At 31.0% G+C, this 26,703-nt stretch overlaps 1 protein-coding gene across 1 annotated transcript in view; it reads right to left on the reverse strand.

Moving 5' to 3' along the window:
* LOC123268155 (diacylglycerol O-acyltransferase 1) overlaps positions 1–26,703 on the reverse strand; it is a 246,513-nt gene that overhangs the window by 196,332 nt on the left and 23,478 nt on the right. Inside the window, exon 2 of the mRNA XM_044733045.1 lies at positions 12,763–12,891. Coding sequence (XP_044588980.1) covers positions 12,763–12,891 — 129 coding nt within the window. The remainder of the gene's footprint in view (positions 1–12,762; positions 12,892–26,703) is intronic.

Below are 26,703 nucleotides of genomic sequence, written 5' to 3' on the forward strand. Positions count from 1 at the left end.
TAAAAGTTATTCCAACAAAATCACATTCAAAAAAATTTTTTTCATATAACCTGCATTGAAAATGCGAGTTTCAATGCCTGTTGAGCCAACCGAAACTAGACAATTTCAGACCAATGCGACTGTGCCGGGCAGGAATCAATTATTTCTTCCCAGCGGACAGAAAATGACGATTTTCTGCCCGCGAGATGAAGTCGCAGCTTTATTTTCAATCCTATTAATTGTTTGTTTATTTTATACCTTTATAATTGTCATTCTAACCGTTAACTGTACTGACATATTATAATTCTGTTATTAAGCATAAATAAAAATGACAAAAGAAAACTATTCAATTTACGAATAATGTTTGATAAAAAATAAACTATTACTTTCTATTTTATTATAAGTTTTATAATAAAATGGTATTTTCGCTATTCGTCTGAAAATATCTAGTTTTGGTTGGCTTCAGACATTGAAACTAGCATTTTTAATGCAACTTATATAAAAAATATAATGTGTGACGCGGGATGAAACACGATTTCAGACCGAGTGATGTTAGTCCTCGCTTCGCTCGGGCAGGCAACTTCACTCTGGTCTGAAATCGTTTTGTTTCATCCCTAGTCACATAATATACTATTTTCGTAGTTTTTTTTTTAGATTTCTCAAAATCTACTGGTCCGAATCAGTTCAGATTGTATTCAAAATCTAAGTTTAGTCAAGCACTTTCGAATGGCGTCAACCGCGATGAAATCGGTCAAGCCGTTAAAAAGTTATGAGAGCCCGAGTCGAAATCTCAGGTCTGTTTTCATCGTAAAAGTTTCCAAACCCATTGAAGTCTCATTGACCGCCTAAAACGAGGCCTGTTTTGAGCGTAGATGACGGTGTCGGAAAATAAATACGATCAAACCAGACCTGAGCAGTACCATTTTGATCGTAAAGGTTATTAAAAGATGTACGATTATTATTATTTTTTAACAACTTATTCATTATTATTATTATACCACCGACATCTTGTTTTTCATAGCCGTCAAAATTCGAATTATTTTTGTTATTACTAATATTGTCAATATATACGTGAATTGAAAATAATTTATAATGTTATTTATCTTGGTCTTTGATATTAAAAAAAAAAAAAATTTGAATACAAAGCTTAGCAAGATTGTCCTATAATTAGTATTGTACTTAACACCGAATATAATATTTTTTCTTGCTCTCCTAGCCGAAAGTACGCTCTTCCTGGCAGCAATTTACTCCAGGAAGAGCAACTTTTATGGCCTGCTCTAACGCATGCGCGCTACGCATATTTTCTGGCTCGGCAGCACAGAACCTCGCTTTCTTTCGTATTTTCGTGGCGCGACCGGCCTATACAGCGAGTTTCAACTGTATATATAACAGTCACAACATCGTCTGTATGTAACATGTCAGCGCATAAACTAACCAAAAAATGTCAAAAAAATAAAAATAATTTTTAACTAGATCATTGTTAATGAACTATTTAATAATAATACTGCACAAATAATTTATATAAAAAGTTTAAAAAATAAAACATAATAGTTTTGTGAATTTTATTTGCTTTTTTTTTATATTTTGATAGTTAGTAAAGCAATGTTTATAAAACGATCCATGTACTCTACAAACTTGTAATAATTTAATTTCAATCTTTCTTAGCTGTCGATTATTTATTAAAAACTAATTTTTAATCAACTTAAAAAAATAAATTGTGTAATTAGAATGAGTTTAAATATTTGTGACAAATTCTGTGCATGATATCACTCTTAATCAGAGGATTTGTTAGTAAAGTTTAAAATAAAATTTTTTTTTAATTTATTAACTTTTATTTTTTTTTTTTTATACCCGCCCCGACCAGCAAAGCCTCGGCTTCGCCTCGGCTTTGCAAAAGTCGGGCGGCGCCCCCCTCATGCCCGGCAAAACCCCTTCCACGGGGTTACGTACTTTCGGCTGGAGAGCAAGAAAAATAGTATATAACCCATGATCAGAATGTTGGATACCCTGACGTATGTGATATGATGGCCTCGGCTACGCCTCAGCCATTATATCCCATACGCCAGGAAATCCAACTTTCTGGCCTTGAGTTGTAATACACTATTAATCTAATATTCAAACAAATTTAATATTTAATATAATATTTATGCGTAACTTTTACATTGAATAAGTAAGTAGCCTGGCGATACATTAGAGATCTTAGATAATTTAATACTACAGAAAAAGATTGCACAAATTTACCGCCATCTTATTACCATATTGCCAAGAGACGCCGTATGGTACCCAGTAGGGCAGCTCAACGGATCAAGCGTAGATTCTGAATTACAAAAACGGTTCACCGTATCATAAATGCGATAAATAGGTGCAGACTGTGCGAAGTTGGTCTTGGCAGCTGGTAAGTACATAGGAATATGGTTCCTTACTCCCAGACTAGGTGCTTTAAATTTAAACATTGTTAAGAGTTGAGGAAAATCCACCAAGTTACTGAAGAGTTTTGTAGCAAAAGAGAATTCAGTGCATAGTCGCCTTTCATTGAGTGTAAGGTATTCACATTCAGTGCATAGTGCAAGATTTGCAATGCTTCGAGGCGGATAATATCCAGATTTCTTCCAAATTAAAAATTTTAGAAATTTTCTCTGAACCTTTTTAATCTTGGCTGATTGTCCCAACTGGGTAGGAAACCAAACTAGCGATGCATATTCAAGTTTCGGCCTGACAAATGTATTATATAGCAGCTTTACGGCCTTCAGGTTTGTAAAGTTTTTGGAAACCCGTATAATGAACCCTAAAGTTTTCCATGCTTCTGATATTATACAGTTAATGTGCGTAGAAAAAGTTAGTTTACTATCAAATGTTACTCCAAGTATTTTAGTAGAAGTGCACCTTCCTAAGATTTTATCAGACATTTTATTGTAATCAAAAGCAATGGAGTATTTACTCCTATCAAGAGTAAGAATACAACACTTATCAACATTAAGTTGCAGCCCATTGTCCTCACACCGTTGGTCCAAGCATTCTATATTACGCTGTAAAAATAAACAATCATTTATATTACGTATCCTCATATAAAATTTAAAATCATCAGCAAATAAGTCAAAAAAACAAGATATAAATTGCGCCAGACGATTATTTATAAAGATAAGAAATAAAAGGGGACCTAGATTGGAGCCTTGGGGGACTCCTGAAGTAGAGAAATAGGGCTTAGAATGATACCCATTATAATAAACAATATTTTCCCTGCCCACTAGGTATTAGGTTAATAGACACATGAAGTGAGTAGTTAGTCCTAGTTCACGCAGTCTTTCCAACAGGATTCTGATGTCCACCTTATCAAATGCTTTAGCAAAGTCAGCACAAAATACATCAAGTTGGTCCCCGGCGACAAGAGTCTCATTAGCAAGCTGAGTGAAGTTAGTTAGATTTGTCACCGTTGACCGCTTAGGCATAAAACCATGTTGAAAAGGAGAGACAATAGGCTGAAACTTGTCAAAGACAACTTCATATATACACATTTCCAAAACTTTCGAGAAGGAGCATAACACCGCTCTTGGTCTCGATACAGTAACATCAGTTAGATTGCCGGTCTTAGGTAAGGGGCACACCTTTGCCTGCTTCCATATATTAGTAAAAGTTCCATGTTTAATTGACGACTGAATAATAACTGTTAGAGGAGTACTAAAAGCCTCAGCACAGTCACGCACCACACAACAAGGAATTTATAAGCTGAAATTGTTGATAAATATCCGTTAAATATAAAGTTACATAAGTTGTAAGTTGATAGTTAAATTAGTTTATAAGATATTTAGACATAAAAGTAGAAAAAAACATTTTCTTGAAGATTTTTTTTATCAACAAATGGTATAAATTAAATAAATAATTGAGTCAGAGCTTCAAATTTTGGCTTAATTTGTTGTTTAATTAATAAAGAATAAATAAGTGCAAATCTTAACTTACGCGGCAAGGGCCGAATATCAACCAAGTTGGTTTCTAAGACCAGCTTGGGATTCGAACCCACGCCTGGCCGGTAAGTTAGTCCGAGTCCTCTATAGGCCGTGCACCTCAGACGACTCGGCTAACGTCACCGGTTTTTTTTTATAATTTATTTGTTATAAAAATAAAAAAAAATTGACAGCTGCTAGCTAACTCAATTTGTAAATATTACTGAGTTAAAATATTAATAAATAAATTATAGAAATGGAAAACGAAGAAGTAAAAAAAATAGACTGTGAAATCCGGCAAATAGAGACCGAAATCCGTAAGCTGAAAGAACGCAAGGAAGCTTTGATAGAACGGAAAGAAAAAATCCATCTGGGTGAATATATCTAACAATTAAAAATCTTTATTTTTTAAATTTAAAATAAAGGAAAAATTTAATTTAATTTTTAAAATTAAAATAAAGATGCAAATGTCATCACTATTTACACTGTTATCATTTACACTATTATTGACACTTAGGTTACTTGAGTTACGTACAGAAATATTTGCATCGCATTGTTCATCGTTATTTACATTTTTTTTTAATTCTCTAAATTTTTTTAATCGCTGATATGCTTGTGACATTGTGAAAAAAAATTAATTGGTCAATATAACCTACAACATAAGACATGTAAATGAAATAAATGTGCTCTGAGAATTGAGAAACAGATTTTTGGCGCATGCGCAAGGACGTATGGATTTGATTATCGGCCGATGAACGGCTGTTTAGACTATACAGACATCTTCATACTAAACATATCAATAAATATTTAATTACCTTTGTAGCAAGATATTTATTATCAGGGGCTTCATTTAGAAATTTTTCGATATTTTCTTTTGTAAAAACTTCAGATTTTTTAGCAACGTATTTACACATTTGTTTCTTCAAAAAAAAAACGTTACTTTTAGGTAATTACCAATATCAACATCATCAAATGCTTTGATAGTAGTTTTCAACATTGAATGAAAAGCCCATAAACTGGGAGGGACATATTTTTGAGAAAGATTATCAAATTAGACTACAATTACATCTTCAGCAAAAGAATTTGATTTAACATTTTCTTTACGCCATGCTTTAAAAGCATTATAAGTTGCCACATACATTCGTCTAGATTTTGTTGGCATTGATTGTAAAGCTATATTCTTCGCCTTTTCTTTTATCTCGTCAGGAACAAAATCATTATAATCATCGTCTAAATCACTGTAATCACTGTCCATATTTATTACGGAATAAGATTGTTGTTAAATTAAATAATGTTCAGAAAATATTTCACACCAGAATAATGTTTACGACTGAGCGAAATCGTTAATAAAAAACATTTGAGAATCATTAATAGAGGTTTTAGCATACTTCAGACTGAATCATAACCGACAAAAAGATGTAATTTTAATCATTAATTATTTATTATTTTGTATTTTTTCGGGGCTTTGAATGTTTATAATTATATTTTTTCGTTTTTTTTTTGCGGTGAAAGTCAAATTTTTAGAGCAGAAATGTATGAATTGATCGTAAATATGAGCCCGTAGCCTAAAAAATTCCTCTCTACTCGTTTCATAATTGTTTATTTAAGTCAACAGTTGAGCGAGTCCTAAATACGAATTTAGGACACGCAGTGCTATAAAAATTTTTTTAAATGTGGTTTTTTTTGGAATAACTTGTAAACGGCTCTATCGATTTATTCCAAAAACTAATCAGCTCTTAACATCAAAAAACGGTCAAAATCGGTTGATTCGTTCGTGAGTTATCGTCGACGAAAGAAAACCGAAATAAGTGTTTTTTTCGGAATTACTCCGAAATTCGTAATTCGATCAAATTAAACTTCAAGATTTTTTTTGAAGCTTAAAAAATTGCGTTGAATGCCGCCAACCGCGTAAAAATCGGTACATTTATTCAAAAGTTATCGCGGTTTGAAAATTTTAAAAATAGTGTTGTATCAAACTTCTATCAGACTTTTGAGCTCGAAGAGCTAAATAATATTTGTATGTATTCATATGGATAAAAAATAAATGTCAATCAACAAAATACAGTCAACTTCAGTGTGAACATGTTTACAAACGTTCAGTAATTAGACAACAACACCATCTTAACGTTTTAGGCGATACTTACGGTAGAAACGAGGTTTTTGAATTCGAACATGTAGATACGAGAAAAATCAAAAGCCTCTAAAAAAAATTCTATCATCATTATGAACATTGCATGTTTGGTTTTACGTTACAAGAATGCTATGGAGTGATATTCGCTAAAAATCTTAATTTCTAAAATAATGGAGTTACGAGGTTTACACAGAAAGGGGACGATATATAGAAAAATAATAAAAATTTTAATCATAAACATCGTCAAAAACTTAGAGACCTTAAAAAGTTACGGATGTATGTTATCAGTCATAACTATGAAAAGATAAAATCAATAAAACTTCAATCTAAATTATAAAAGCCAGTTACAATAATTACAATTAGGTATTATTAAATTGATCGCTATGTTCACATGGCAAATAATTCATCATTTCTCTATAATCACACTGGAAACTTCCAGCCGTACAGTTTTATTTTTAATATCGTTCTCGACTTGAGTGCAATAATACCAGTACAACGCTTGTAACTTGGTTGAGTAAAAAATAAAAAAACGAGTAAATATAATAAAATGTATGTACACAGCGAATGAAAAAAAAAGAGGATTTATTAAATAATAGAAGAGAAATTTTTTTCATTACCCGAGTCTATGTACTTTTTCAGCGGGATATCGGGTCTAATCAAAACCAATTCATCTTATCCGAGATCAAATGGATTATTTAATATCTTGATAAATTTGAAAGATAAATAAAAATTTTATTAATAATATGGTTAAATTATTAACTCATAAATATGGAATGAAGAATACAGGAAATTATAAAAAAAATACGTTGACCTTACGGATCATGGCTGAAACTTATTATTATTGTTCAAAATTTTCAATTTAAGGACTCGAAAATTTGCCAATTAGTTGATTTTAGAGATTAATAATTCGCAAATTATTTCAGAATAAAAAACATAAAAAAAGAATTTTTTTTAATTATATTCAATTCATAAATAAATAATTAAAAAAAAAAAAATTTTTAAATAATAATTATTTATGGCTCGTGAAATGTTAGTATTTTTATTTAAACTCGTTCAAGTGATAATTAAAGCTGATACATTGCCAATAGTTAATTATCATGAAGATTTTATGATAATCGATAATCACTAAATAGAGCTCTCAAGAGGGTGAACTAAGTATTAATTTAACATTTAAATCTTATGTATAGTTCTAAGATACGAATTGACTTGATAAAATCTCATTTATTATTCAGAATCACTTGAAGCTTAATTATTTATCTTCCTTCTTGAAATGGCACAATCACTTAATACGATTATTTGTGATTTTTGCCGATTATTAACTAATAATAGATATTAACTTCTAGAAAAAATTTTTTGATATGAGTATATCAGGCTATACATAAAAATAAAGAAATAATTTATTATAATTTTTTCAATTTTATTTTTTCTAGAAATGTTTATGTTAAATAACTTTCTGATAAACACTTTTTAGCACTGTGATTTATTTAATTCCGAATTAATTCCGGAGAAGCTTCGGTGAGACAAAAAAAAAGTATTGAAAAGTATTGGTTTTCTAGTCAATGTAATACTTTTTTCTTTGTCTCAATACTTTTTTTTAACTTCCCGCTAAGAAAATCGAAGATTTTCAAAAATCGGGAAGTTATTGTTTTCACCCCGTTTTGCAAAAATCGAGTTTTCATCAGATCTCGACGTTTGAAGGTCACAGGAAGCTTCCCTGACTATCCCCGCGAGGTTGTCACGGTGTCTGTATGTGTGTGTGTGTGTGTGTGTGTGTGTGTGAAAGTATGTGAACCGCTTATAACTTTTGAACGGCTTGACCGATTTCATCGCGGTTGGTGCCATTCGAAAGGGCTTGACCAAACTTAGATTTTGAAAACTATTTGGACCGATTCAGATCAATAGAATTTGAGAAATCTTAAAAAAACTGAAAAAAAAATTTTTTTCAAATGTGGTTTTTTTGGAATAACTTTTAAACGGCTTAAAGGTTCAATTCCAAAAACTAATCAGCTCTTAACCTCAAAAACCACGTCGATCGCCACCAGTCCGGTCAAAATCGGTTGATTCGTTCGAGAGATATCGTGAACGAAAGAAAACCGAAAAAAGTGTTTTTTCGGAATAACTCCAAAATTCCTAGCGCGATCAATTCAAAATTTGAGATTCTTTGTGAGGCTTGAAAAACTGCGTCGAATGCTTCTAACCGCGTAAAAATCAGTTTATTCATTCAAAAGTTATTGCGGTTTAAAAATTCAAGAAATAGTGTCTTATCAAATCTCTATCAGACTTTTGAGCTCGAAGTGCTTTAAAGCATAGAAAAGCAATCTCTTTGAGCTCGGAGAGCTCAAAATAACCCATAAATTGTATTTTTGAGCTCGAAGAGCTCAAAAACGTCATTGGTGCAATTTTTAGCGCCTAAGTATGGAATTAGCGGGAAGCTGCAGGGATGGCCTTCAGGGTCAACCGTTTTCCTAATTTTTTATTCAGGGTTCTTAAGATCTCAACCTTAACTCTCTTGTATAGAGAAGATTCAACGATCATGCGCCATCTGTTAGGAATTTCAAATACTACATTTGTCGAAAAATTTTACATTAATATATCTATAAGTTTACAATAACAACTTTAATATCATTTTTGTCATATCAACCACGAAAGTTGGATTTTCGAGCAACATACAGAGGGCGCAAAGAATACGATTTCTGGCAATCTGTAGTTTAGTTAATTTACCTCGCACTAGTATCGAAAAGAAACTTTTCTCTCTTTCTCTCTCTATCTGTCTCTACATTTCTGCCGACTACTAAAATACGCTATAAATGAGTCGAATTATCTTTTAATTCGACAAACGTCTGCTGGATGAAGTAAAAATCACAAAGAAAAATCTTAGCGACAGTCGAATCATGTAAACGACTTCAACATATACGTACATTTAATCCGTCGCTATTTAATCTCATGTAACATAATTCTTGTGCCTTTAAATAAAATAAACAGTAATTAAACATTTCTTACTGTTCTCTCAAATCCAACTTCCGCAATTGATATGACAAAAAATTTTGTTCGAAACGTTATGCTCGAAGGTAAGGATCCTGACAAACTTGAAGTAAAGGCACTCGTTTGAGGCTAGGGATACATTCTCTTCAAGATCTCGTACTATATCCGGACTCGCTACGCTCGGCCGGATAAATGTTTCGGTCTTGATAAGAGTGCGTCCATAGCCTCAAACTCGTGACGTCACTTCAAGCCGTCAAAATCCCTATTTTTGCGCATATGTATCGAAAATAACTATTTTAATTTTGCATGCCTTTAGCGCGAAAGCTCTACTGAGGCTTAAAAATCAAGTTTTCCACATCGTCAAAAGAAATTGTATTTTTAATCCATAATCTTCGTACAAATGTTTAAAAAAAATTAGGAAAACGGTTGACCCTAAAGGCGATCCCTGCAACTTCCCGCTGATTCCATTAATACCTGGGCGCTTAAAACTGCACCTACGAAGTTTTTGAGCTCTTCGAGCTCAAAAATACAATCTGTATGTTGTTTTGAGGTCTCCAAGCTCAAGAAGATACCTCTTCCATGCTTTTGAGCTCTTTAAGCTCAAAAGTCTGATAAAAGTTTCATAGAACACTATTTTTTGAATTTTCAAACCACAATAACTTTTGAATGAATGAACCGATTTTTACGCGGTTGGCGGCATTCTACGCAGTTTTTTAAGCCTCATAAACAATTTTTAAGTTTCAATTGGTCAAACCAGAAATTTCAGAGTAATTCCGAAAAAACACTTTTTTGGGTTTTCTTTCCTGCACGATATCTCTCGAACGAATCAACCGATTTTGACCGGATTAGCGGCAATCGACGTAGTTTTTCAAAGTTAAGAGCTGATTAGTTTTCGGAGTTGATCGATATAGCCGTTTAAAAGTTATTCCAAAAAAATCACTTTTAAAAAAATTTTTTTTTACAGTTTTTTTTAGATTCTTCGAAATCTATCGGTCCGAATCAGTCCAAATTGTATTTATAATCTAAGTTTGGCCAAGCCCTTTCGAATGGCACCAACCGCGATGAATTCGGTGTAACCGTTCAAAAGTTATAAGAGGTTAACATACTTACATCTACACACACACACACACACACACACACACACACACACACACACACACACACACACACACACACACACACACACACACACACACACACACACACACATACATACATACGTACATACATACAGATATAGTGACACCCTCGCGGGAATAGTCAGGGAAGCTTCCTAGGACCTCAAAACGTCGAGATCTGATGAAAACTCTGTTTCGAAAAACGGGCTAAAACCAATAACTTCCCGATTTTTGAAAATTTTCAATTTTCTTAGCGGGAAGTTAAAAAATACACTGGTGGTGAGAAGAATGATCACTGAACTAATTAAAAACACTACTTAGTAAATTAATTATCAAGTTTAGTGAAAGAACCCGTTTTTTAAAACTTATAGTGGTAATAACTGTCAAAATATAAATGGTGATGTGGTCATGCAAGATAATTAAAAATATATACAATTTGAGAACTCATTTTTTTTCAGCCCTGTCATTAAACTTTAATGAAGAACCCTATTCAATATTAAAGTTTGATATTGCTTCGTATAGTTGTAATTTAAACATTTTGATTGATATTCACACCGACTTTTCTCATTTTGGTCAGCCTTATGTTTATTTTTTAATTCTAAATAGAGCTTAATGACAGCATATACTATACTAAATTGTCAGCTAGTCTGGTATCTGGTTACTTCTTATGATTTACTTGAAACACATGAGGGCGTTAAATTCGTATCAAAATAAATACCATCCGCGGAAAAATTTGGATGAACTTTTTATTTGAAATGTAAATAAAATTAATTTTCTTATAATTTCTTCTAGATTAACTCATTGCTATAATAATCGTTTCAATTTATTCTGGTAGTGCACAGTAGAGATAATTTTTTGTTTTTTCTATTGACGTTCAACATAAAATTATCGAAAAATTAAATGTAATATTGAGGTTAATAGTGAAAATTCGTATATTTTATCTACTTTGAAAAATTTAAAAATAACATGAGCGCTTAAGGCATGCACATTTGCACTGTAAAAAATTTTTTGGACTCGGTGTGGTGTAAATGGTTCAGTGTTAAAATTTTTAACACGGATGGTGTGTAAATCACACTAAGTGTAATGTTGAATTTGAACGGTGTGAATCCTAAATTTTACACCACCAAGCGTGTAAATGTATTTCCTGAAAATTTCTCATTAATTAATTTGATTGATTAGTTTCAGACTTGCACGATATTAAATTATAAATATACACAGTAAAAAATTTTGCGTCATTGCGTCAAAAAATGTTGTGTTAAAAATTTTTGTGTTAAATATTTAACACTTTTATGTGTAAATTTAACATTAATTGTGTTAAATTAACACAGAAAAATGTTAAATTAACACAAAAAATTGTTAAATATTTAATAGAAATAAATATTTAAAAGTATGTTTTTTTTTTATATTATGCTATTTTAAGGAGTAAAATCATTCCAACGTAAATCTTAATATCATTGGAAAGTCTGCAACAAGAATGTTAATATTCAAGTTGTTAAAAATTTATCTAATTATACCGTGGATTCTATATTAGAGTCTATTGATAAAAATGCGAATGTTTATAGTGTTAAATATATTTTTAAAGATATAAGCTCATCCGAAGTTACACTCATCAAGAATCTTCATTTAAGTACCCACATCATTTTGCTATATTTTTCATATATACATATATATATAATATATATAAATATATGAAAAGATGTGGGTACTTAAATGAAGATTCTTGATGAGTATAACATCGGGATGAGCTTATATCTTTAGAAACGTCAATAGTTAAAAAAGTACAGTGCAATTTAACAAAAGTCATTATTTAAGAAAGCAAAATTTTATTTATTTATAGTTTACAAGTCACGGCAGTTACATAGAGACTGCAAGGTTGCTAGTAATAGTTATTAATTTTTTAAAGTTATAAATAATAACACGGAATAGTGTAAACCCGTAAATTACACCGTGTTAAATTTACACGAGTGAAAATTTCACACGGAGGAAATTTTACACCGACATTTCACACTTACACGGCGGTGTAAAAGTCCCTGGGTCCAACTTTACACCGAAATTTTTTACAGTGTGGATTTTCCTAACTTTTTCAATTATTTTTTAACAAATTTCGATAGGAAAAATAATTACCTATTACTCAATACAACAATTTTAGAAAAAAAATAATTTGAATAATAAGCGAAATTGTGTTATTGATATTTTCTGGTGTATCTAGGACATATAGTCAGAAAATAAATTTAATTATTATAATTATTTAATTAGGGTGCATTCATTAATGATGTATCTAAAGTTCCGAACGTTTTTTTATGAATGAAAATCAAAAAAAAATTTTTTGCTTTTGAAACTGTAAATGGTTTTCCAGCTTCAAAAAATCCTTAAAAGGATCGTTTGAAGCTGTTGATTTTTTGTTGTACTCAGAAAACTTCTCGACACAATACAAAAAATCATCAGACTAACCCCCTTGAAACTACCTCTACAGTCAGCTCAAAGACATAAATTCTAAAAAAAAACGACTCTGTGAAGGATTTTTTTAAGAAAAATACTTTTTTTTCAGTGTATGATGGATAATAAATAATAATAAACTCCAACTTTTAATAATAATAATAATAATAATATTTACTTGATAAAATTTTCAAGGAGAAGCCTAACGCCTCCAAGACCGAGAAGAAGGAAGCCCCAATTAATGAATCCAGTGAAGTTATCGAAGCCTGAGCTCCAGGAGAAAAGACTGTCTCTCGGTTTGTGACAACTGGAACAAAAAAGTTAGACGCTAATTATAAATTATAACGAAATGTGATGGATAAATATAAAATAAGGTGGAAATTTTAAAAGACACGCAGAAGTAAATGACGATGAGTACCCGCTACAGCAATATAAAGTGGGAGTCTATTGTCTTAAGCTTTATAAACACTTTCTGTAGAATTTACCAGCTAGAATAATCAGCTCAAGAAAATGAGTAGTACAGGAAATAGACAAGGGTTTGCGTATTTCTGGATGCAGCAAAGACAACTAAAAACTGAGTAAGAAAATGAACTCAACTTTAGTTCGCAGAGCTTTTATGCTAAGAGGACAACAGTTGCTAAATTAATCATTATCATCATCGTCATCATCGCTAAAGCTTCATGTTCTTACTAGATGCATTTACGGTCGGAAAGTTTAATTAAAAACGAAGTAAAATAAGAAATAAACAATTATAAATATTAATAAAGGCTGGCAATAGCCTAGTCGGCTCGGTGCCCGCTTTTCGAAAGAGTGGGACCCGGGTTCGATCCCGGCACGCACCAATATTTTTCAGTAATTATAAATAAAAATATGTGCGTTATGCTGCCAACCTCTGGAAGTGGCAGAGATAGCCGGGCGGCACACGTCTGACTTTGGGCGATCACCCATTTAAGCAACAACTTAAATGGGTGACCACTCTAGTCAGCGTTGGCTAGCGCGAGGGATCTCTGCACACTAGGAGAAGGGCCTAATGCTCCAGTGGTCGATAAAGAAGAATTTCTTATCAATCACTGTAGACTTAACCCAGCTCCGGCTGTACTAACATGGGTTTGCTATGTGGTTTCCTCATGTTACTGTTCCAATACCTGAGTGGTAAGGATCAGGGTAAATACGGTACAGAAGGCACAAGTCGGTCCACAGCCGCATCAAAAAGTGTGTGTTGGGAATGAAAAAATCCCGACATGCAGGGGGGTGGGGACGAAAGAAGTAGTGAGTATAATGAAGTGATAATAATAATGGAAGTGAGTACAGAGTAGAGCTGGAAAAAAGTGTGTGTAACAAGGGAAGTGAGAATAATACCCCGCCCTCCCTTGTAAAACACTGCCCAGGTGATACAAGTAAAACCTCCATTATTATTATTATTATTATTATTATTATTATAAATATTAATAATTCAAATAATGAACTTTTAAAAGATTTATAAATAACTTTTGTTAATTTTCCACTAAAAAAATTAATCTTTTTCAAAAATTGGGAAATTTGGCTTCGCTCGTGCCGCAAATGTCAAGGCAGGCATCAACTTTTCTTTAATGAAAGTTTTTTGTACTTTCGACCGGATATAAAAAAAATGATATGCACCACACAGGTAGAAGTATTAAATTCCTGCACTGAGAGACAATTTTATTTAATAGTAATGAAATTTTATTACTATTTAATAAAACGTTTATTTGGCTAATCCCAAATAAAAATTTATTAAATATTAATAAAATTTCCTTAAATACTAATAAACATTTTCTTAAATACTAATATATGTTTTATTAAATACTAATAAATTTTTCTTAGTATGTAAAAGACGTCGTCTGTCATAAAGACAACATAAAAGTCGGAAGTAAATAAATAGGTTAGGATAGGATGTCTCATTGAAAAATCTTTATATTATTTATTAAAAGATATTACTGTGAAAACATATTTGTCTAAATTATAATTAATACAAATTTATGTTATGTTATGATATGAAACATGAATTATGTATTGTAATTAAGCACATTTAACTTTTACATATTTATATATCTCAATAAATTAAATTAATCAATATTAATTTTTTTTTTTTTTTTGAGATTATTTACTCACCCTCAAACTTTTGGAACAAGTTCAAACTACGCAAATTAATGACAGCTAATGAAAGCGACGCTCGTGGCTATTTTAATAAGCACATATTAGTATTTAAGAAAATTTTATTAAATACTAATAAAATTGTATTGATATGAAATATAATTTTATCAATATTAACTAAGTTTTTTTTTCAAGTCCAAATAAACTTTTTTATTACTATTAAATAAAATTGTCTCTCAGTGTGCACTGCGCGTCATGATGCCTGAAGCGAAGCCGATTTGTACTGCAATATACTATTCAAGGAATCGAAGAATACATATTTTACAAGAATTTTTTATTATTTTAAACTAAAAAGTCGTTAACACAAACACTTGAATAAATAATTTTACAATCTTTTCAAAAAAATAAACATTTAAAGAACAATCAATTGCTTATCAGGCTAATATTAAAGTTATAAAATTAAACTTTTATGAAATTCGATATCCATACATGTAAATGTCAAAGTTTTGCTTCCAGCTTGCAATTCCAATCTAATTTCATATTCTCAAAATAAGTTACTATTTCATCATCACAGATCTCAATTATTAAAAAATTCAATATCGCTCTGACCTCCAATATCAGATTATAGCAGAAACGAAATTTTCATCACAAGTAAACTATTAATTTTACAAGACATAAGACAAAGTAATAAGCCTTTAAGTAGTAGACTTTATAATATTGAAAAATAAAGAAAAAAAATTAAGAATCAAGTCTTATTTTTCAGATAATGACCTGCAAACATGAACTACTTTCATAAGCGGCATTTTATACAATTTGAAACTTTGTAGTGCCTCTTTTTCTTCTTATAAATATATATCATATATATATATATATATATATATATATATATATATATATATATATATATGTATGTTTTTTTTTATTCTTCCAACATTGTTTTTTCTCATTCGCTTCCCATCCACTTTCCCATCTCATTTCATCGTACTCTTTCATTTTCTATCCCTTAACGAACGAACGAACGTTCTATTTACTCACGTCAGTGTTTATTTAACACTCATTGTTTTTTTTAAGTATTTTTTGCTTCATTATCGTGGAAATTAAAGCTACGGAATATATATAACATTTTTATAATGCAAAATGTAAATTATTTTTTAATTGTCATTGTAATTTGAGTTTTTTATTTCAAACTGATAAATATATTTAAATTAACGAAGACTAATTGATGGAGTGTAATCAGTAATTAATTTAATGTATTCGACGAGTTTTATTTAACATAATAACCGACAAATGGTAATTAAATTTTTCGAATGCTTTTAGTTAAATATTGAAATGGTGAAATTCGTTCCATTGATAATACAGTTATATACTATGTGAATAATATCACCGGCACACAAAAAAAAAAAAGTTGTCTGTACTTGGGACGCGCCACATATATTCCCATGTAATTTGACCCGCTGAACCCGAATTTGAGGTCCGTTTGGCCCCTACACCCTAGGATTTTGAGAAAACTGTAAAAAACCGAAAAAAAACGGGAAAATTGGGGGTTTTGGTGATTGAAAAATTTTTTTAGATTCTAACTATGCATGATTTTCATGTATTTCGATCTGCTTTATACTTATCTGAAGTGTACTCAGACCAGCAGCCATTAAAAGTCTAAGTAAATCCCGAAAAACCCATGAAAATTGCGAAAAAAACAAAAAATTCCCAATATTGTGATAAAAAAAAATGTATTGAGCTAAATATATGATGATTTTCATGTAGGTTTATCGACGACATATAAATCTCCAACTTTTATAACTCAGACGTCTCGAAAACATCAAACAAATGTGCAAAAAACCCCGAAAATTGGAAAAAAATCAAATGTAATATAATAAAAATCGAGTTATTATTCAAAATAAATAAAAAAAATCATATCATTCGATCTGTGGTGCATAAAAAAAAAGTATTTCGTCCTAAGACTTAAAAAAAATTAATTTTTTCGGAAAATATCATCAAAACCCTTTGGATTTGAATTTTAATTCGTTCTCCGCTTATATCTCACCCTTTTATCTTCAAACGTCCTGCATAAAGGGTTTCTCTTTCGTTTCCTCTCTTCTTCGGGTAAATCTCTCTTCAGAGTCCAACAATGATCTGCCATCATATTTACATCCCACGTTCCTTGATATCGTTTTCCATCACACTAATGTCTTGATGGAATCTCTCACCTTGCTCTTCACTAAAATCACCAAGATTTTCAGGAAAGTGTGAAAGATGAGAATGTAAATAGTGCAATTTTGTATTCATTAAGCAACCTAAAGTATTATAGTTGTATAACAACTCGTCAACTAAAGTTGCGTAGTTATCACTTTTCGTATTCCCTAAAAATTGCTGTGATACTTCCTTAAAACTTCCCCAAGCTGCTCTCTCAATCTCGTTCATCTCATATTCAAGATTAGCATCCTGGAATAGAGTCCGAATTTGGGGTCCATCAAAAATTCCTTCTTTTAATTTAGCGTCACTTATAGCTGGAAATTTTTCGCCCAAGTACTTAAAACAGTTTCCATCTTTATCCAGAGCTTTGACAAATTGCTTCATAAGGCCAAGCTTGATATGAAGTGGGGGCAGCAAGTACTTGGAAGGATCAATTAGAGATTGTCGCGTAACATTGTGAGAACCAGGATTCAAATTTGTTCTTGTTGGCCATTCTTTTTGAATGTAATGATTCTTTCGGTCTCGGCTATCCCACAAACATAAGAAGCAGGGGTACTTTGTGAACCCTGATTGTTGGCCTAGCAATATTGTTGCAATTTTCAGATCACCACAAACCTTCCATTGATGTTCTGAATAGTTTATTTTATCTAATACAACCTGTAAATTGTCATAAGTCTCCTTTAGTTTAGTCGAATGAGCTACTGGAATCGGTGCCAATAAGTTTCCATTATGAAGAAGCACAGCTTTAAGACTTCGCCTAGAGGAGTCAATAAAAGCCTCCATTCTTCGTCTTTGTAAGTGTTTGGCTTCAACTCATCGATCAGTCCTTTTACATCTGAACAGTACACAAATGAATTTTCGCTGTCTTTTGTAAAATACTTCCGGAACTCTTTTTCCCTATCACGATAAAAATAAGCTGTTGTATTTTTAGCTAATAAATTTTTCCTTAAAGCTGAGGCTAAATGTTCAGCTTTTACCTTAGATAGTCCTAAGTCTCGTACAAGGTCATTCAATTCAAGTTGATCGAAGACTTCAGGGTCTTTACTTCTAGGAACACCACTCGGGATGTATTCTTCATCCTCAGAATGGATCTCTTCGGGTTCAGGATCGATTTCTTCAAAGTTATCTTCAACTTCCATCTCTTCATGTTCATTCACTGGTTCAGGAGCTGCAGGTTCTTCGACATTCAAAACTTTTTCTGCTGGCACAACTGATGTTACGTTGGCATATTGAATTTTATGTTTGGTTGTCGAAGAAAAACCTGAAACTTCCGTCGTGACAAAATAGCAGTTTTTTTGACTCGTTGGTGCAGACCAAATCACAGGTTTTGAAAATTTCAAGCACTGTTTACTTTTCGTCTGCTCCCAACGAGTAAGCATCGTGTGACACCGATTGCAAAGTGAATGTGGTACCCAAGTTGCTTCCCAGTTCGTAATCTGGATACCGAAGCAGGTTTCGTAGACATTTTTCAATTTGTTTGAAAAGATCTACGACTTTTCGTTACTTCAAATTCTCCACATATGTAACAGAAGCAATTGGAGTTTTTGTTACATATGTGAGAGACACTTCTTGTCATATTAAACGCTTCAGAAGCCAAGTCACCCACTAATGAAGAGCTGCAGTCACTTGATGACGACGCCTGCGAGCCTGCTTTCTCACTCTGACCAGACGCCGATACTGGGATTCCGGGTCCCTGCATCGTAAAACACTTATTACTTGTGCCTGCCATGACGGCATTCAAGCCGTTAACCCAGGGACTATGCCAGACGGTCCTGTTGCCCGCCGTCACCACGTGGAGGTGCCCTGGTTACAGGCACAAGCATTTAAGCAAGAAATCGATTCTGAGCCCAAAAAGTTCCTAGAAGTGAAAACCCTGAAACATCAGCTTAAAGAAAAAAAAATTTATTAACTAAAAATACAACAGCTTATTTTTATCGTGATAGGGAAAAACGAATCTGATAACATTTTTAAAACGGCGAAAATTCATTAGTGGACTGTTCAGATGTAAGAAGTTTGATTGATGAGTTAAAGCCGAACACTTTCAGGACGAGGAGTGAAAGTTTTTCATTGCTTTGTCTAAGCGAAGTCTCAAAGCACCGACTCCAGTAGCTCATTTGACCAAAAATCATTGAAAAGTTTGTGGTGATCTGAAAATTGCTACACTAGTTAAGCCAACAATCTGGTTCACAATATATCCCTTCTTGTATGTTTGTAGGATAGTCACGATCGGAAAATTCCCTACAGTAGAAAAGAACGGCCAACAAGAAAGAATTTGAATCATGGTTCTCACAACGTTATGCGAGAATCTCTCATTAATCCTTACAAGTACTTGCTGCCACCACTTTATATCAAGCTTGACCTTATGAAGCATTTTGTCAAAGCTCTCGATAAAAATGGCAACTGTGTTAAGTACTTGGACGAAAAATTTCCAGCTATAAGTGACAATAAATTGAAAGAAGGAATTTTTATGTACCCCAAATTCGGACTCAATTCCAGGATGCTAATCTTGAGTATGAGATGCACAAGATTGAGAGAGCAGCTTGGGGAAGTTTTAAGGAAGTATCTCGAAATTTTTAGGGAATGTGAATACAAAATTGCACTATTTACAATCTCATCTTTTCACACTTTCCTGAAAATCTTGGTAATTTCAGTGAAGAAAGAGAAGAAACATTCCATCAAAACATGAGTGGATGTCAATATGATGGTAGATCATTGTTGGACTCTGAAGAGAGATTTACCCGAAGAAGAGAGGAAACGAAAGAGAAACCCTTTATGCAGGACGTTTGAAGATAAAAGGGTGAGATATAAGCGGAGAACGAATTAAAATTCAAATCCAAAGGGTTTTGATGATATTTTCCGAAAAATTAATTTTTTAAGTCTTAAGACGAAATACTTTTTTTATGCACCACAGATCGAATGATATGATTTTTTATTTATTTTGAATAATAACTCGATTTTTATTATATTACATTTGATTTTTTTCCAATTTTCGGGGGTTTTTGCACATTTGTTTGATGTTTTCGAGACGTCTGAGTTATAAAAGTTGGAGATTTATATGTCGTCGATAAACCTACATGAAAATCATCATATATTTAGCTCAATACATTTTTTTTTATCACAATATTGGGAATTTTTGTTTTTTTCGCAATTTTCATGGGTTTTTGTGTATTTACTTAGACTATTAGGGGCTGCTTGTCTGAGTACACTTCAGATAAGTATAAAAGCAGATCGAAATACATGAAAATCATGCATAGTTAGAATCTAAAAAATTTTTCAATCACCAAAACCCCCAATTTTTCCCGTTTTTCGGTTTTACAGTTTTCTCAAAATCCTAGGGTGTAGGGGCCAAACGGACCTCAAATTCGGGTTCAGCGGGTCAAATTACATGGGAATATATGTGGCGCGTCCCAAGTACAGACAACTTTTTTTTTTTTGTGTGCCGGTGTATTTAATCCATCATTAACAATGGAATTCAATGTAATTTTGTTAGTTAATTTTTATTCAATTTTTATTCGTATAGTGTTCATTTTATTAATTTTATATTTCCGGCATTAAATATTGTAAAACCGATCATTCACTTGTTTTAAATTTGGGTTGTGTAAGTTCATTAATTATTACATAATAGCAAAACTCATGATGCAAAGCATTAAAGAGTACTTTAAAACCGAATAATTTTTTTTGTCTCATTTCGACAACTGTTTTTATTATTATTCCCTTGTTAGTTCATAGAATCAAGATACTTTACATACTATTGCGAAGATAATTTAATAGCGATTAATTCTATTTTCAAAAATTGATTTAGTGCAATAAAAACGGAAAAAAAAAACTTCAAAATGGTTATAAAAATTTTTTTTTAATCCTTTCAAAAAATTGTAGATCACCTATCGCGAATGGCAAGGTAACTCAGTATCGTTTAATTACAATGATTAAAATAAAAAAATCAAAAGACTGTATATCTATATATATTGCGTACACTTATGCCACTAGAGGCACCTGTGTATTGTCGCTCTATTTCAGCTGTTTTATATTTTTTATTTTATTATTATTTCATCAATAAATGAGCATTATGAGCATTATGAGTCGTTCACATTTGGGTTTTCCAAACTTTTTTGCTTTCAACTATGAAGTGATGAAAATATTCCAAAAAATCTGGAAAACGGTTGACCCTGCAGGCTATCCCTGGAACTCCTGCTATATACGAGTTCAAAACACTCGAGAAATTATCTATTCTGAAGTTTGGAGCTTGAAAAGCTCAAAAACACAACTTTTATACTTTTTGGAAATCCTAAAGTAAAATTGAGATGAAATATATATGAAGCCAATTTATTCGTAATGTGATTGGTTGAATATATCATAAGCATGAAAATATATGGAAACTCTATATTCAAGCGCGCGCAAATTAAATTCTAATTTTTAAAATTCAATATATCTCGAACGAATAGACCGATTTTAATGCGGTTTGCAGCAATTGACATAGTCTTTTGGGCAGAAAGAAATTATTCCTTGCTCGCTAAACAATTCGAAAAAAAAAAAAAAGTTGTGAAGTTACATAAAAAAATTTCAAATTTTTCAACGATTTCTCTTGAACGAATGAACCGATTTTGATACGGTTTGTGGCAATCAATGTTATTTTTTTAAGGTTAAGAGATGATTAGTTTATAGAATTGATTGATACACTAGTTTGAAAGTTATTGCCAAATAACATTTTTGTGAAAATTTTACTTCCGAGATTTCTTAAAATCTACCGAGCCGAATTGGTTTCAACTCTTATAAAATCTGATGGCAATAAAAATCTTTCGAATACCGCAAACCTCGTTTGGATTGATCAAACCGTTTAAAAGTTATGAGAAGCTTACATGGATCGGAAATCCCCGTAGAGATAGTCAGAATAGCTTCTTAGGACGCAAAACTTGGAGATCTGATGAGAACTCGATTTTTGAAAACTGAAGTGAAACCAATAACTTCCTGATTTTTTGAAACTAATTTTTTTTCATAAAGGGAGGTTGGGAAGGATTTTACACTTTATTTTTGCTACGATAAAAGTCTTTATACTTAGGGTAAATACCCTAATAGATGGACACTCCCCAATAGATGGACAATTATTATTTCCAGAAGCAATTACATTAGTTTTAAGAACAAAAATCTTAAGTCGTTATTTTTTTTTATGTCTACATATAGTTCTGAGAGCTACAAGTAATTTTTTTTTAACTTTTTATTTAAAATAATAGTTTAAAAAAATTATTTAAATTGGACGTCTCGAGGTTTTGCTACGAGAACGCCACCACTAGTAAGCATGTGACAGATAGCTGGTGGACGTTATTTGTTATTATTATTAAAAATAATTTTAAAAAAGTAAGATTTGTACATTTGATTACGCTTATATTTCACTAACAAAGCTAGAAATTCAATATTTTGATGATAAAATCTAAAAAAAATAATAAAATTTAGTGTCTCTACTGGTAACACTTTTCTGACCTCTATCCAATAGATGGACATTAAGTTTATATGGTGAATTTTCTCATTCTTTTTTAATATAATTAGTGGATCAATCTGAAGATCAATGTGAGAATAAGAGTAAAGATTATAACAAACAGACATGTACTGAAAATGAAAGTATTATTATGATTATTGAAGAAATTGAAGAGATAAATGAAAACGCTGAATAAAAGAGAAAATTGAGAGAAGGAAATTTAAAAGCAAAAGAGATCAGACCTATTAAAAGGAAGAAGAAGACAACGTAAAATGTTTTTAACGTTGTGTTTTATAAATTTACTAGTGTACGTTGCGCGCGCAAGCGCGCGTGTGAACGTTGGTATGGAATTATCTATATTTTTATGCTTATGATATATTTGACCAATCACATTACGAATAGTTTGCTTACATGATATATTTTCATATTTTTCATCTTAATTATAAGAGTGGTTATTGATTATTTATTAATTATTAGTATTCTTTATATGAATATATTTTATATGTTACTTTGCATGAGAAAGCATTACGTGTTGAAAAATAATAAAATTATTTTATAATGTATTTTGAAAATTACTATCCGATTTATCACCTTTTCTCTTTAATTTTATCAAGCTTTATTTTTTAGTGAAGAAAATTAATAAATTAATTATTTCTGATATAAATAATGAATTAAAAATATCGCTTGTAAGTAGTGTCCATTTATTGGTATACAATATATTGACTGTCCATCTACTGGGGTTTTGGACTTTTTCTTACATTTTTCTTTTTTATTAATTACTACAACGTTTTACATATTTTTTCCTGGTTAATTATATATTTTTACATAAATATAATTTACTTTATCACAACTTATCTTTATATTACTATATTGTTTTTTTAATAGAACACGAGAGTTTGCTTAACCGTCCATCTATTGGGGTATTTACTCTAATTCGATTCATTATCAACTAAGACTATTTATTTAATGCGATTTATTAATAGTTAAGAATATTTAACAAATAACTGGTAGAGATATATGAAAAACATGCTGCAGGATTCTACTTTTTGCACAGAACACAAGTGAGATTCGGGATTTAATATCTGTATAGAATATATACTACTAACTATATATATTTCAATAGATTTAAATCCGTAATACCGTGGATTAAGTTTTAGCCTCTATTTTCGTTTAAATATCCTGCTTTTGTTTACTTTTTCAACCATTTTTCTAAAATTCTGTTTTGTTATTCAAACAAATAAAGCCGCTTTCATTTGCTAATCTGTGATCCAAACAATAAATCTGCACGTTACATGCCAAAAAAAAAAAAAAAAAAAAAATAACAGAGATATCAAAATTTTGAATAATCGATGTTTGATTCGGATATTTTTTACAATCAAATGTGTTTTTCCCCTCTAATTTTTTTTTCTTGTTTATCATACTTGACTGTAAGCAATAACTTAACGAATATTCAAGAATTAAAAACTTTCTTAGGAAAGCAAATAAATAATATCAGATGTTAAAGGATCTGGAGTTTACAATTTATTTTGTTAATAAAAGTTAAAGTTAGCGAAGCACGTTACCGGCAGTTAAGAATCAAGTTTCTCGGGCGTTCAAGACTTCTGAGTAGCCAACTAATTACAATTGTTGACTCGGTGGTAACTTTTCACCTTCTGGATGTTTGTGATGATGACCACAACAGTTTGAATGTTCAAATACAGTTCAAATAAGTCACTCCGTAAAATACTTGTTTAATTAATGAAAAAACTTTATTAATTTCTTCTCCCATTGCCATTGCTATTCCAGTGTTTATTGATTGCGCAGAGATCATTAACATTTTATTGATTAACTAGAATTATTATTATTATTATTATTATTATTATTATTATTATTATTATTATTATTATTATTATTATTATTATTATTATTATTATTATTATTATTATTATTATTATTATTATTATTATTATTATTATTATTATTATTATTATTATTATTATTATTATTATTAGTATTATTATTATTATTATTATTATTATTATTATTAGCAATTATGCAGTCAGCATGTGTTTTTAGTCACAATGTACATTTTTCTTCTACGATAAATTATATATCCGTAAATATATACTAGAAATATATCCTGAATATATTCTTACAAGCCAAAATATCTACTCATAGTATATATCTGCGGACATTGAAATTAAAGTAAAGGTCATTGCAAATATTTGGTTAACAATATAAAACAGCTAACATAACTTTGTAATCAGAAACAAATTTTTCATACATACGCTTTCTATCAGAATTTATATTTATTATGCGTATATATTCAAATACATTTTTGAGAAAAGTTAAATGTATCCCAGAATACATCCTACACAGAAAATAAAAAATCTTGATTCGAAAGTAGATTTTCTTCCCGAGTTAAAATTTAAATTGTAGATTCAACGTATTGAATGTTCAAATTGTAAGTTTAGCGTATTAGACGTTGAAAGTTCAACATATTGGACGTTAAAATCGTTATTTGAACGTATTGAACGTTAAAAACGTTAGTTGAACCGATTCAAACCGATAAGGAGTGAAAATAAGTAATATCAAAACTATTCCAATAACTACATGCTTTCAAACGGAAGTACGATAAAAAATGTTTTTTCAATTCTGTTAGGCAGAATTTCAGTTTTTTGGTTAAATTCTACCATCTGTTCGATGAAAATACTTAGTCCGAATTTTTTACTTGTGAAATGGTTTCCAAAATATTTTTTTTCGAAGGTATATGGCTGTTTAAGAAGACTACCAAGTGTTTAATTAAGAACCAGTGATACTTGAAGTATCTTTGAGTACTCTCACAGCTTAAAAATTTGGCCTTAGAAGCTATCAAGCTCATTTTTCTTTCAAAAAGAACCTATCAGATGTCAAATGATCAACTAGAAAGATAATTTTGAGTTTGTGAATAACGATCTTTATGATTTTTGATTTTTACTATGGATCATATATTTTTTTAAAACAGTTGAATTTATTCTTTTTTGAAAATGTTGAATCAATATTTTTTACGTCCAATACGTTAAACTGATGTTTTGAACATTCAAAACGTTGAGTTTACGATTTGAACGTTTGTTACGTTCAACTAACGTTTTTTACGTTCAATACATCGAATTTACAGTTTGAAGTTCAATACGTTGAATCTACGACTTAAATTTTGACTCGGGTTGGCTTAAAAATATTTTAAGGAAAATTAAAAATTTCTAGAATGAAGTCAAATTTTTTTGAGACAAGATAATTTCTTCTTAGTCCAAAAAAACTTTGGTTTTCCTCGGAATTTTTTTGGCGCAAGAAATTTTTTTTTTCTGTGGGATGTATTTCTATTATATAATAATCATTTCATAATGAAGATATGCAACTCATAAAATTTTCCTGATTTTCTTAATTAAATAAATTGATATTTGACATATAACGACATTCGATGTATCGAACAAAATGAATAAGTAAATAAATAAATAAATTTTGTAAACCGAAAAATTTGTTAAAAGACTGTTCTAATAGTACTAAATTAAAATAAAAAAATCAATTTATAATATAAATCCGTCGAAGACAGAATTTTTCTCATTCTGTATTAGATTTACTACATTATCGAAACAATATTTATAAAGTACAACGTAAAATTCTAATGAAACTTTAAAAAAATTCATATTGTCTCAAAGTTGGCAGGAAACGATGATCAGATTGAGATAACATATCCACTAAAAAAAGTGAATCCATAAACACTTCTCGTAACAAAAAACACTGATACCATATAATGGAAACTGAATCTTCCTGTCGAATATCGCTCCAGTAGCTTTACAGAGTCTTTCACCCTATCAGAGCCGTCTGTTTGATGTTCCGTCGAAGGGGAAATATCTTTTTAGCCAACATCCTTGTTTCATCCAAATGTAATCGTGTATTATTGGCGACTCGACAGCACATTGTCTTGATATTCTTTAGCATCATGTCTCATCACTTCAATGCCATGACCTTGCTGTTCTTTTACTTTTAATTTAGTTAATTTTACCAAAATAGATAATCCATTTTTGAATTCTTCACGAAGCTGGCCACGCCGTTCTGAAGTATAAATAGCGCTGTTTTCGATTATTTTCTCTTCGAAGTTGTTTTTTTTGCATCCTGCTCTCAAGTTATCTACGACGCCTTCAACCTGCTCAAGAAAGTTTCTCGGCATAATTAGCAATAACTTTAACAAGTTTTGAAATTATTTCCATCAAAACTTAAAGTTATCACAGCTTCAATCAAACGAAAGAATGGGGATAATTAAATAATAAGTTGTTTGTTAAGCGATTGACATTTATAATACACCGCACGCAGAAAAAAATTTTGTTTAAA

Source organism: Cotesia glomerata, linkage group LG6 (assembly GCF_020080835.1).
Source record: "Cotesia glomerata isolate CgM1 linkage group LG6, MPM_Cglom_v2.3, whole genome shotgun sequence".
Taxonomy (NCBI): domain Eukaryota; kingdom Metazoa; phylum Arthropoda; class Insecta; order Hymenoptera; family Braconidae; genus Cotesia; species Cotesia glomerata.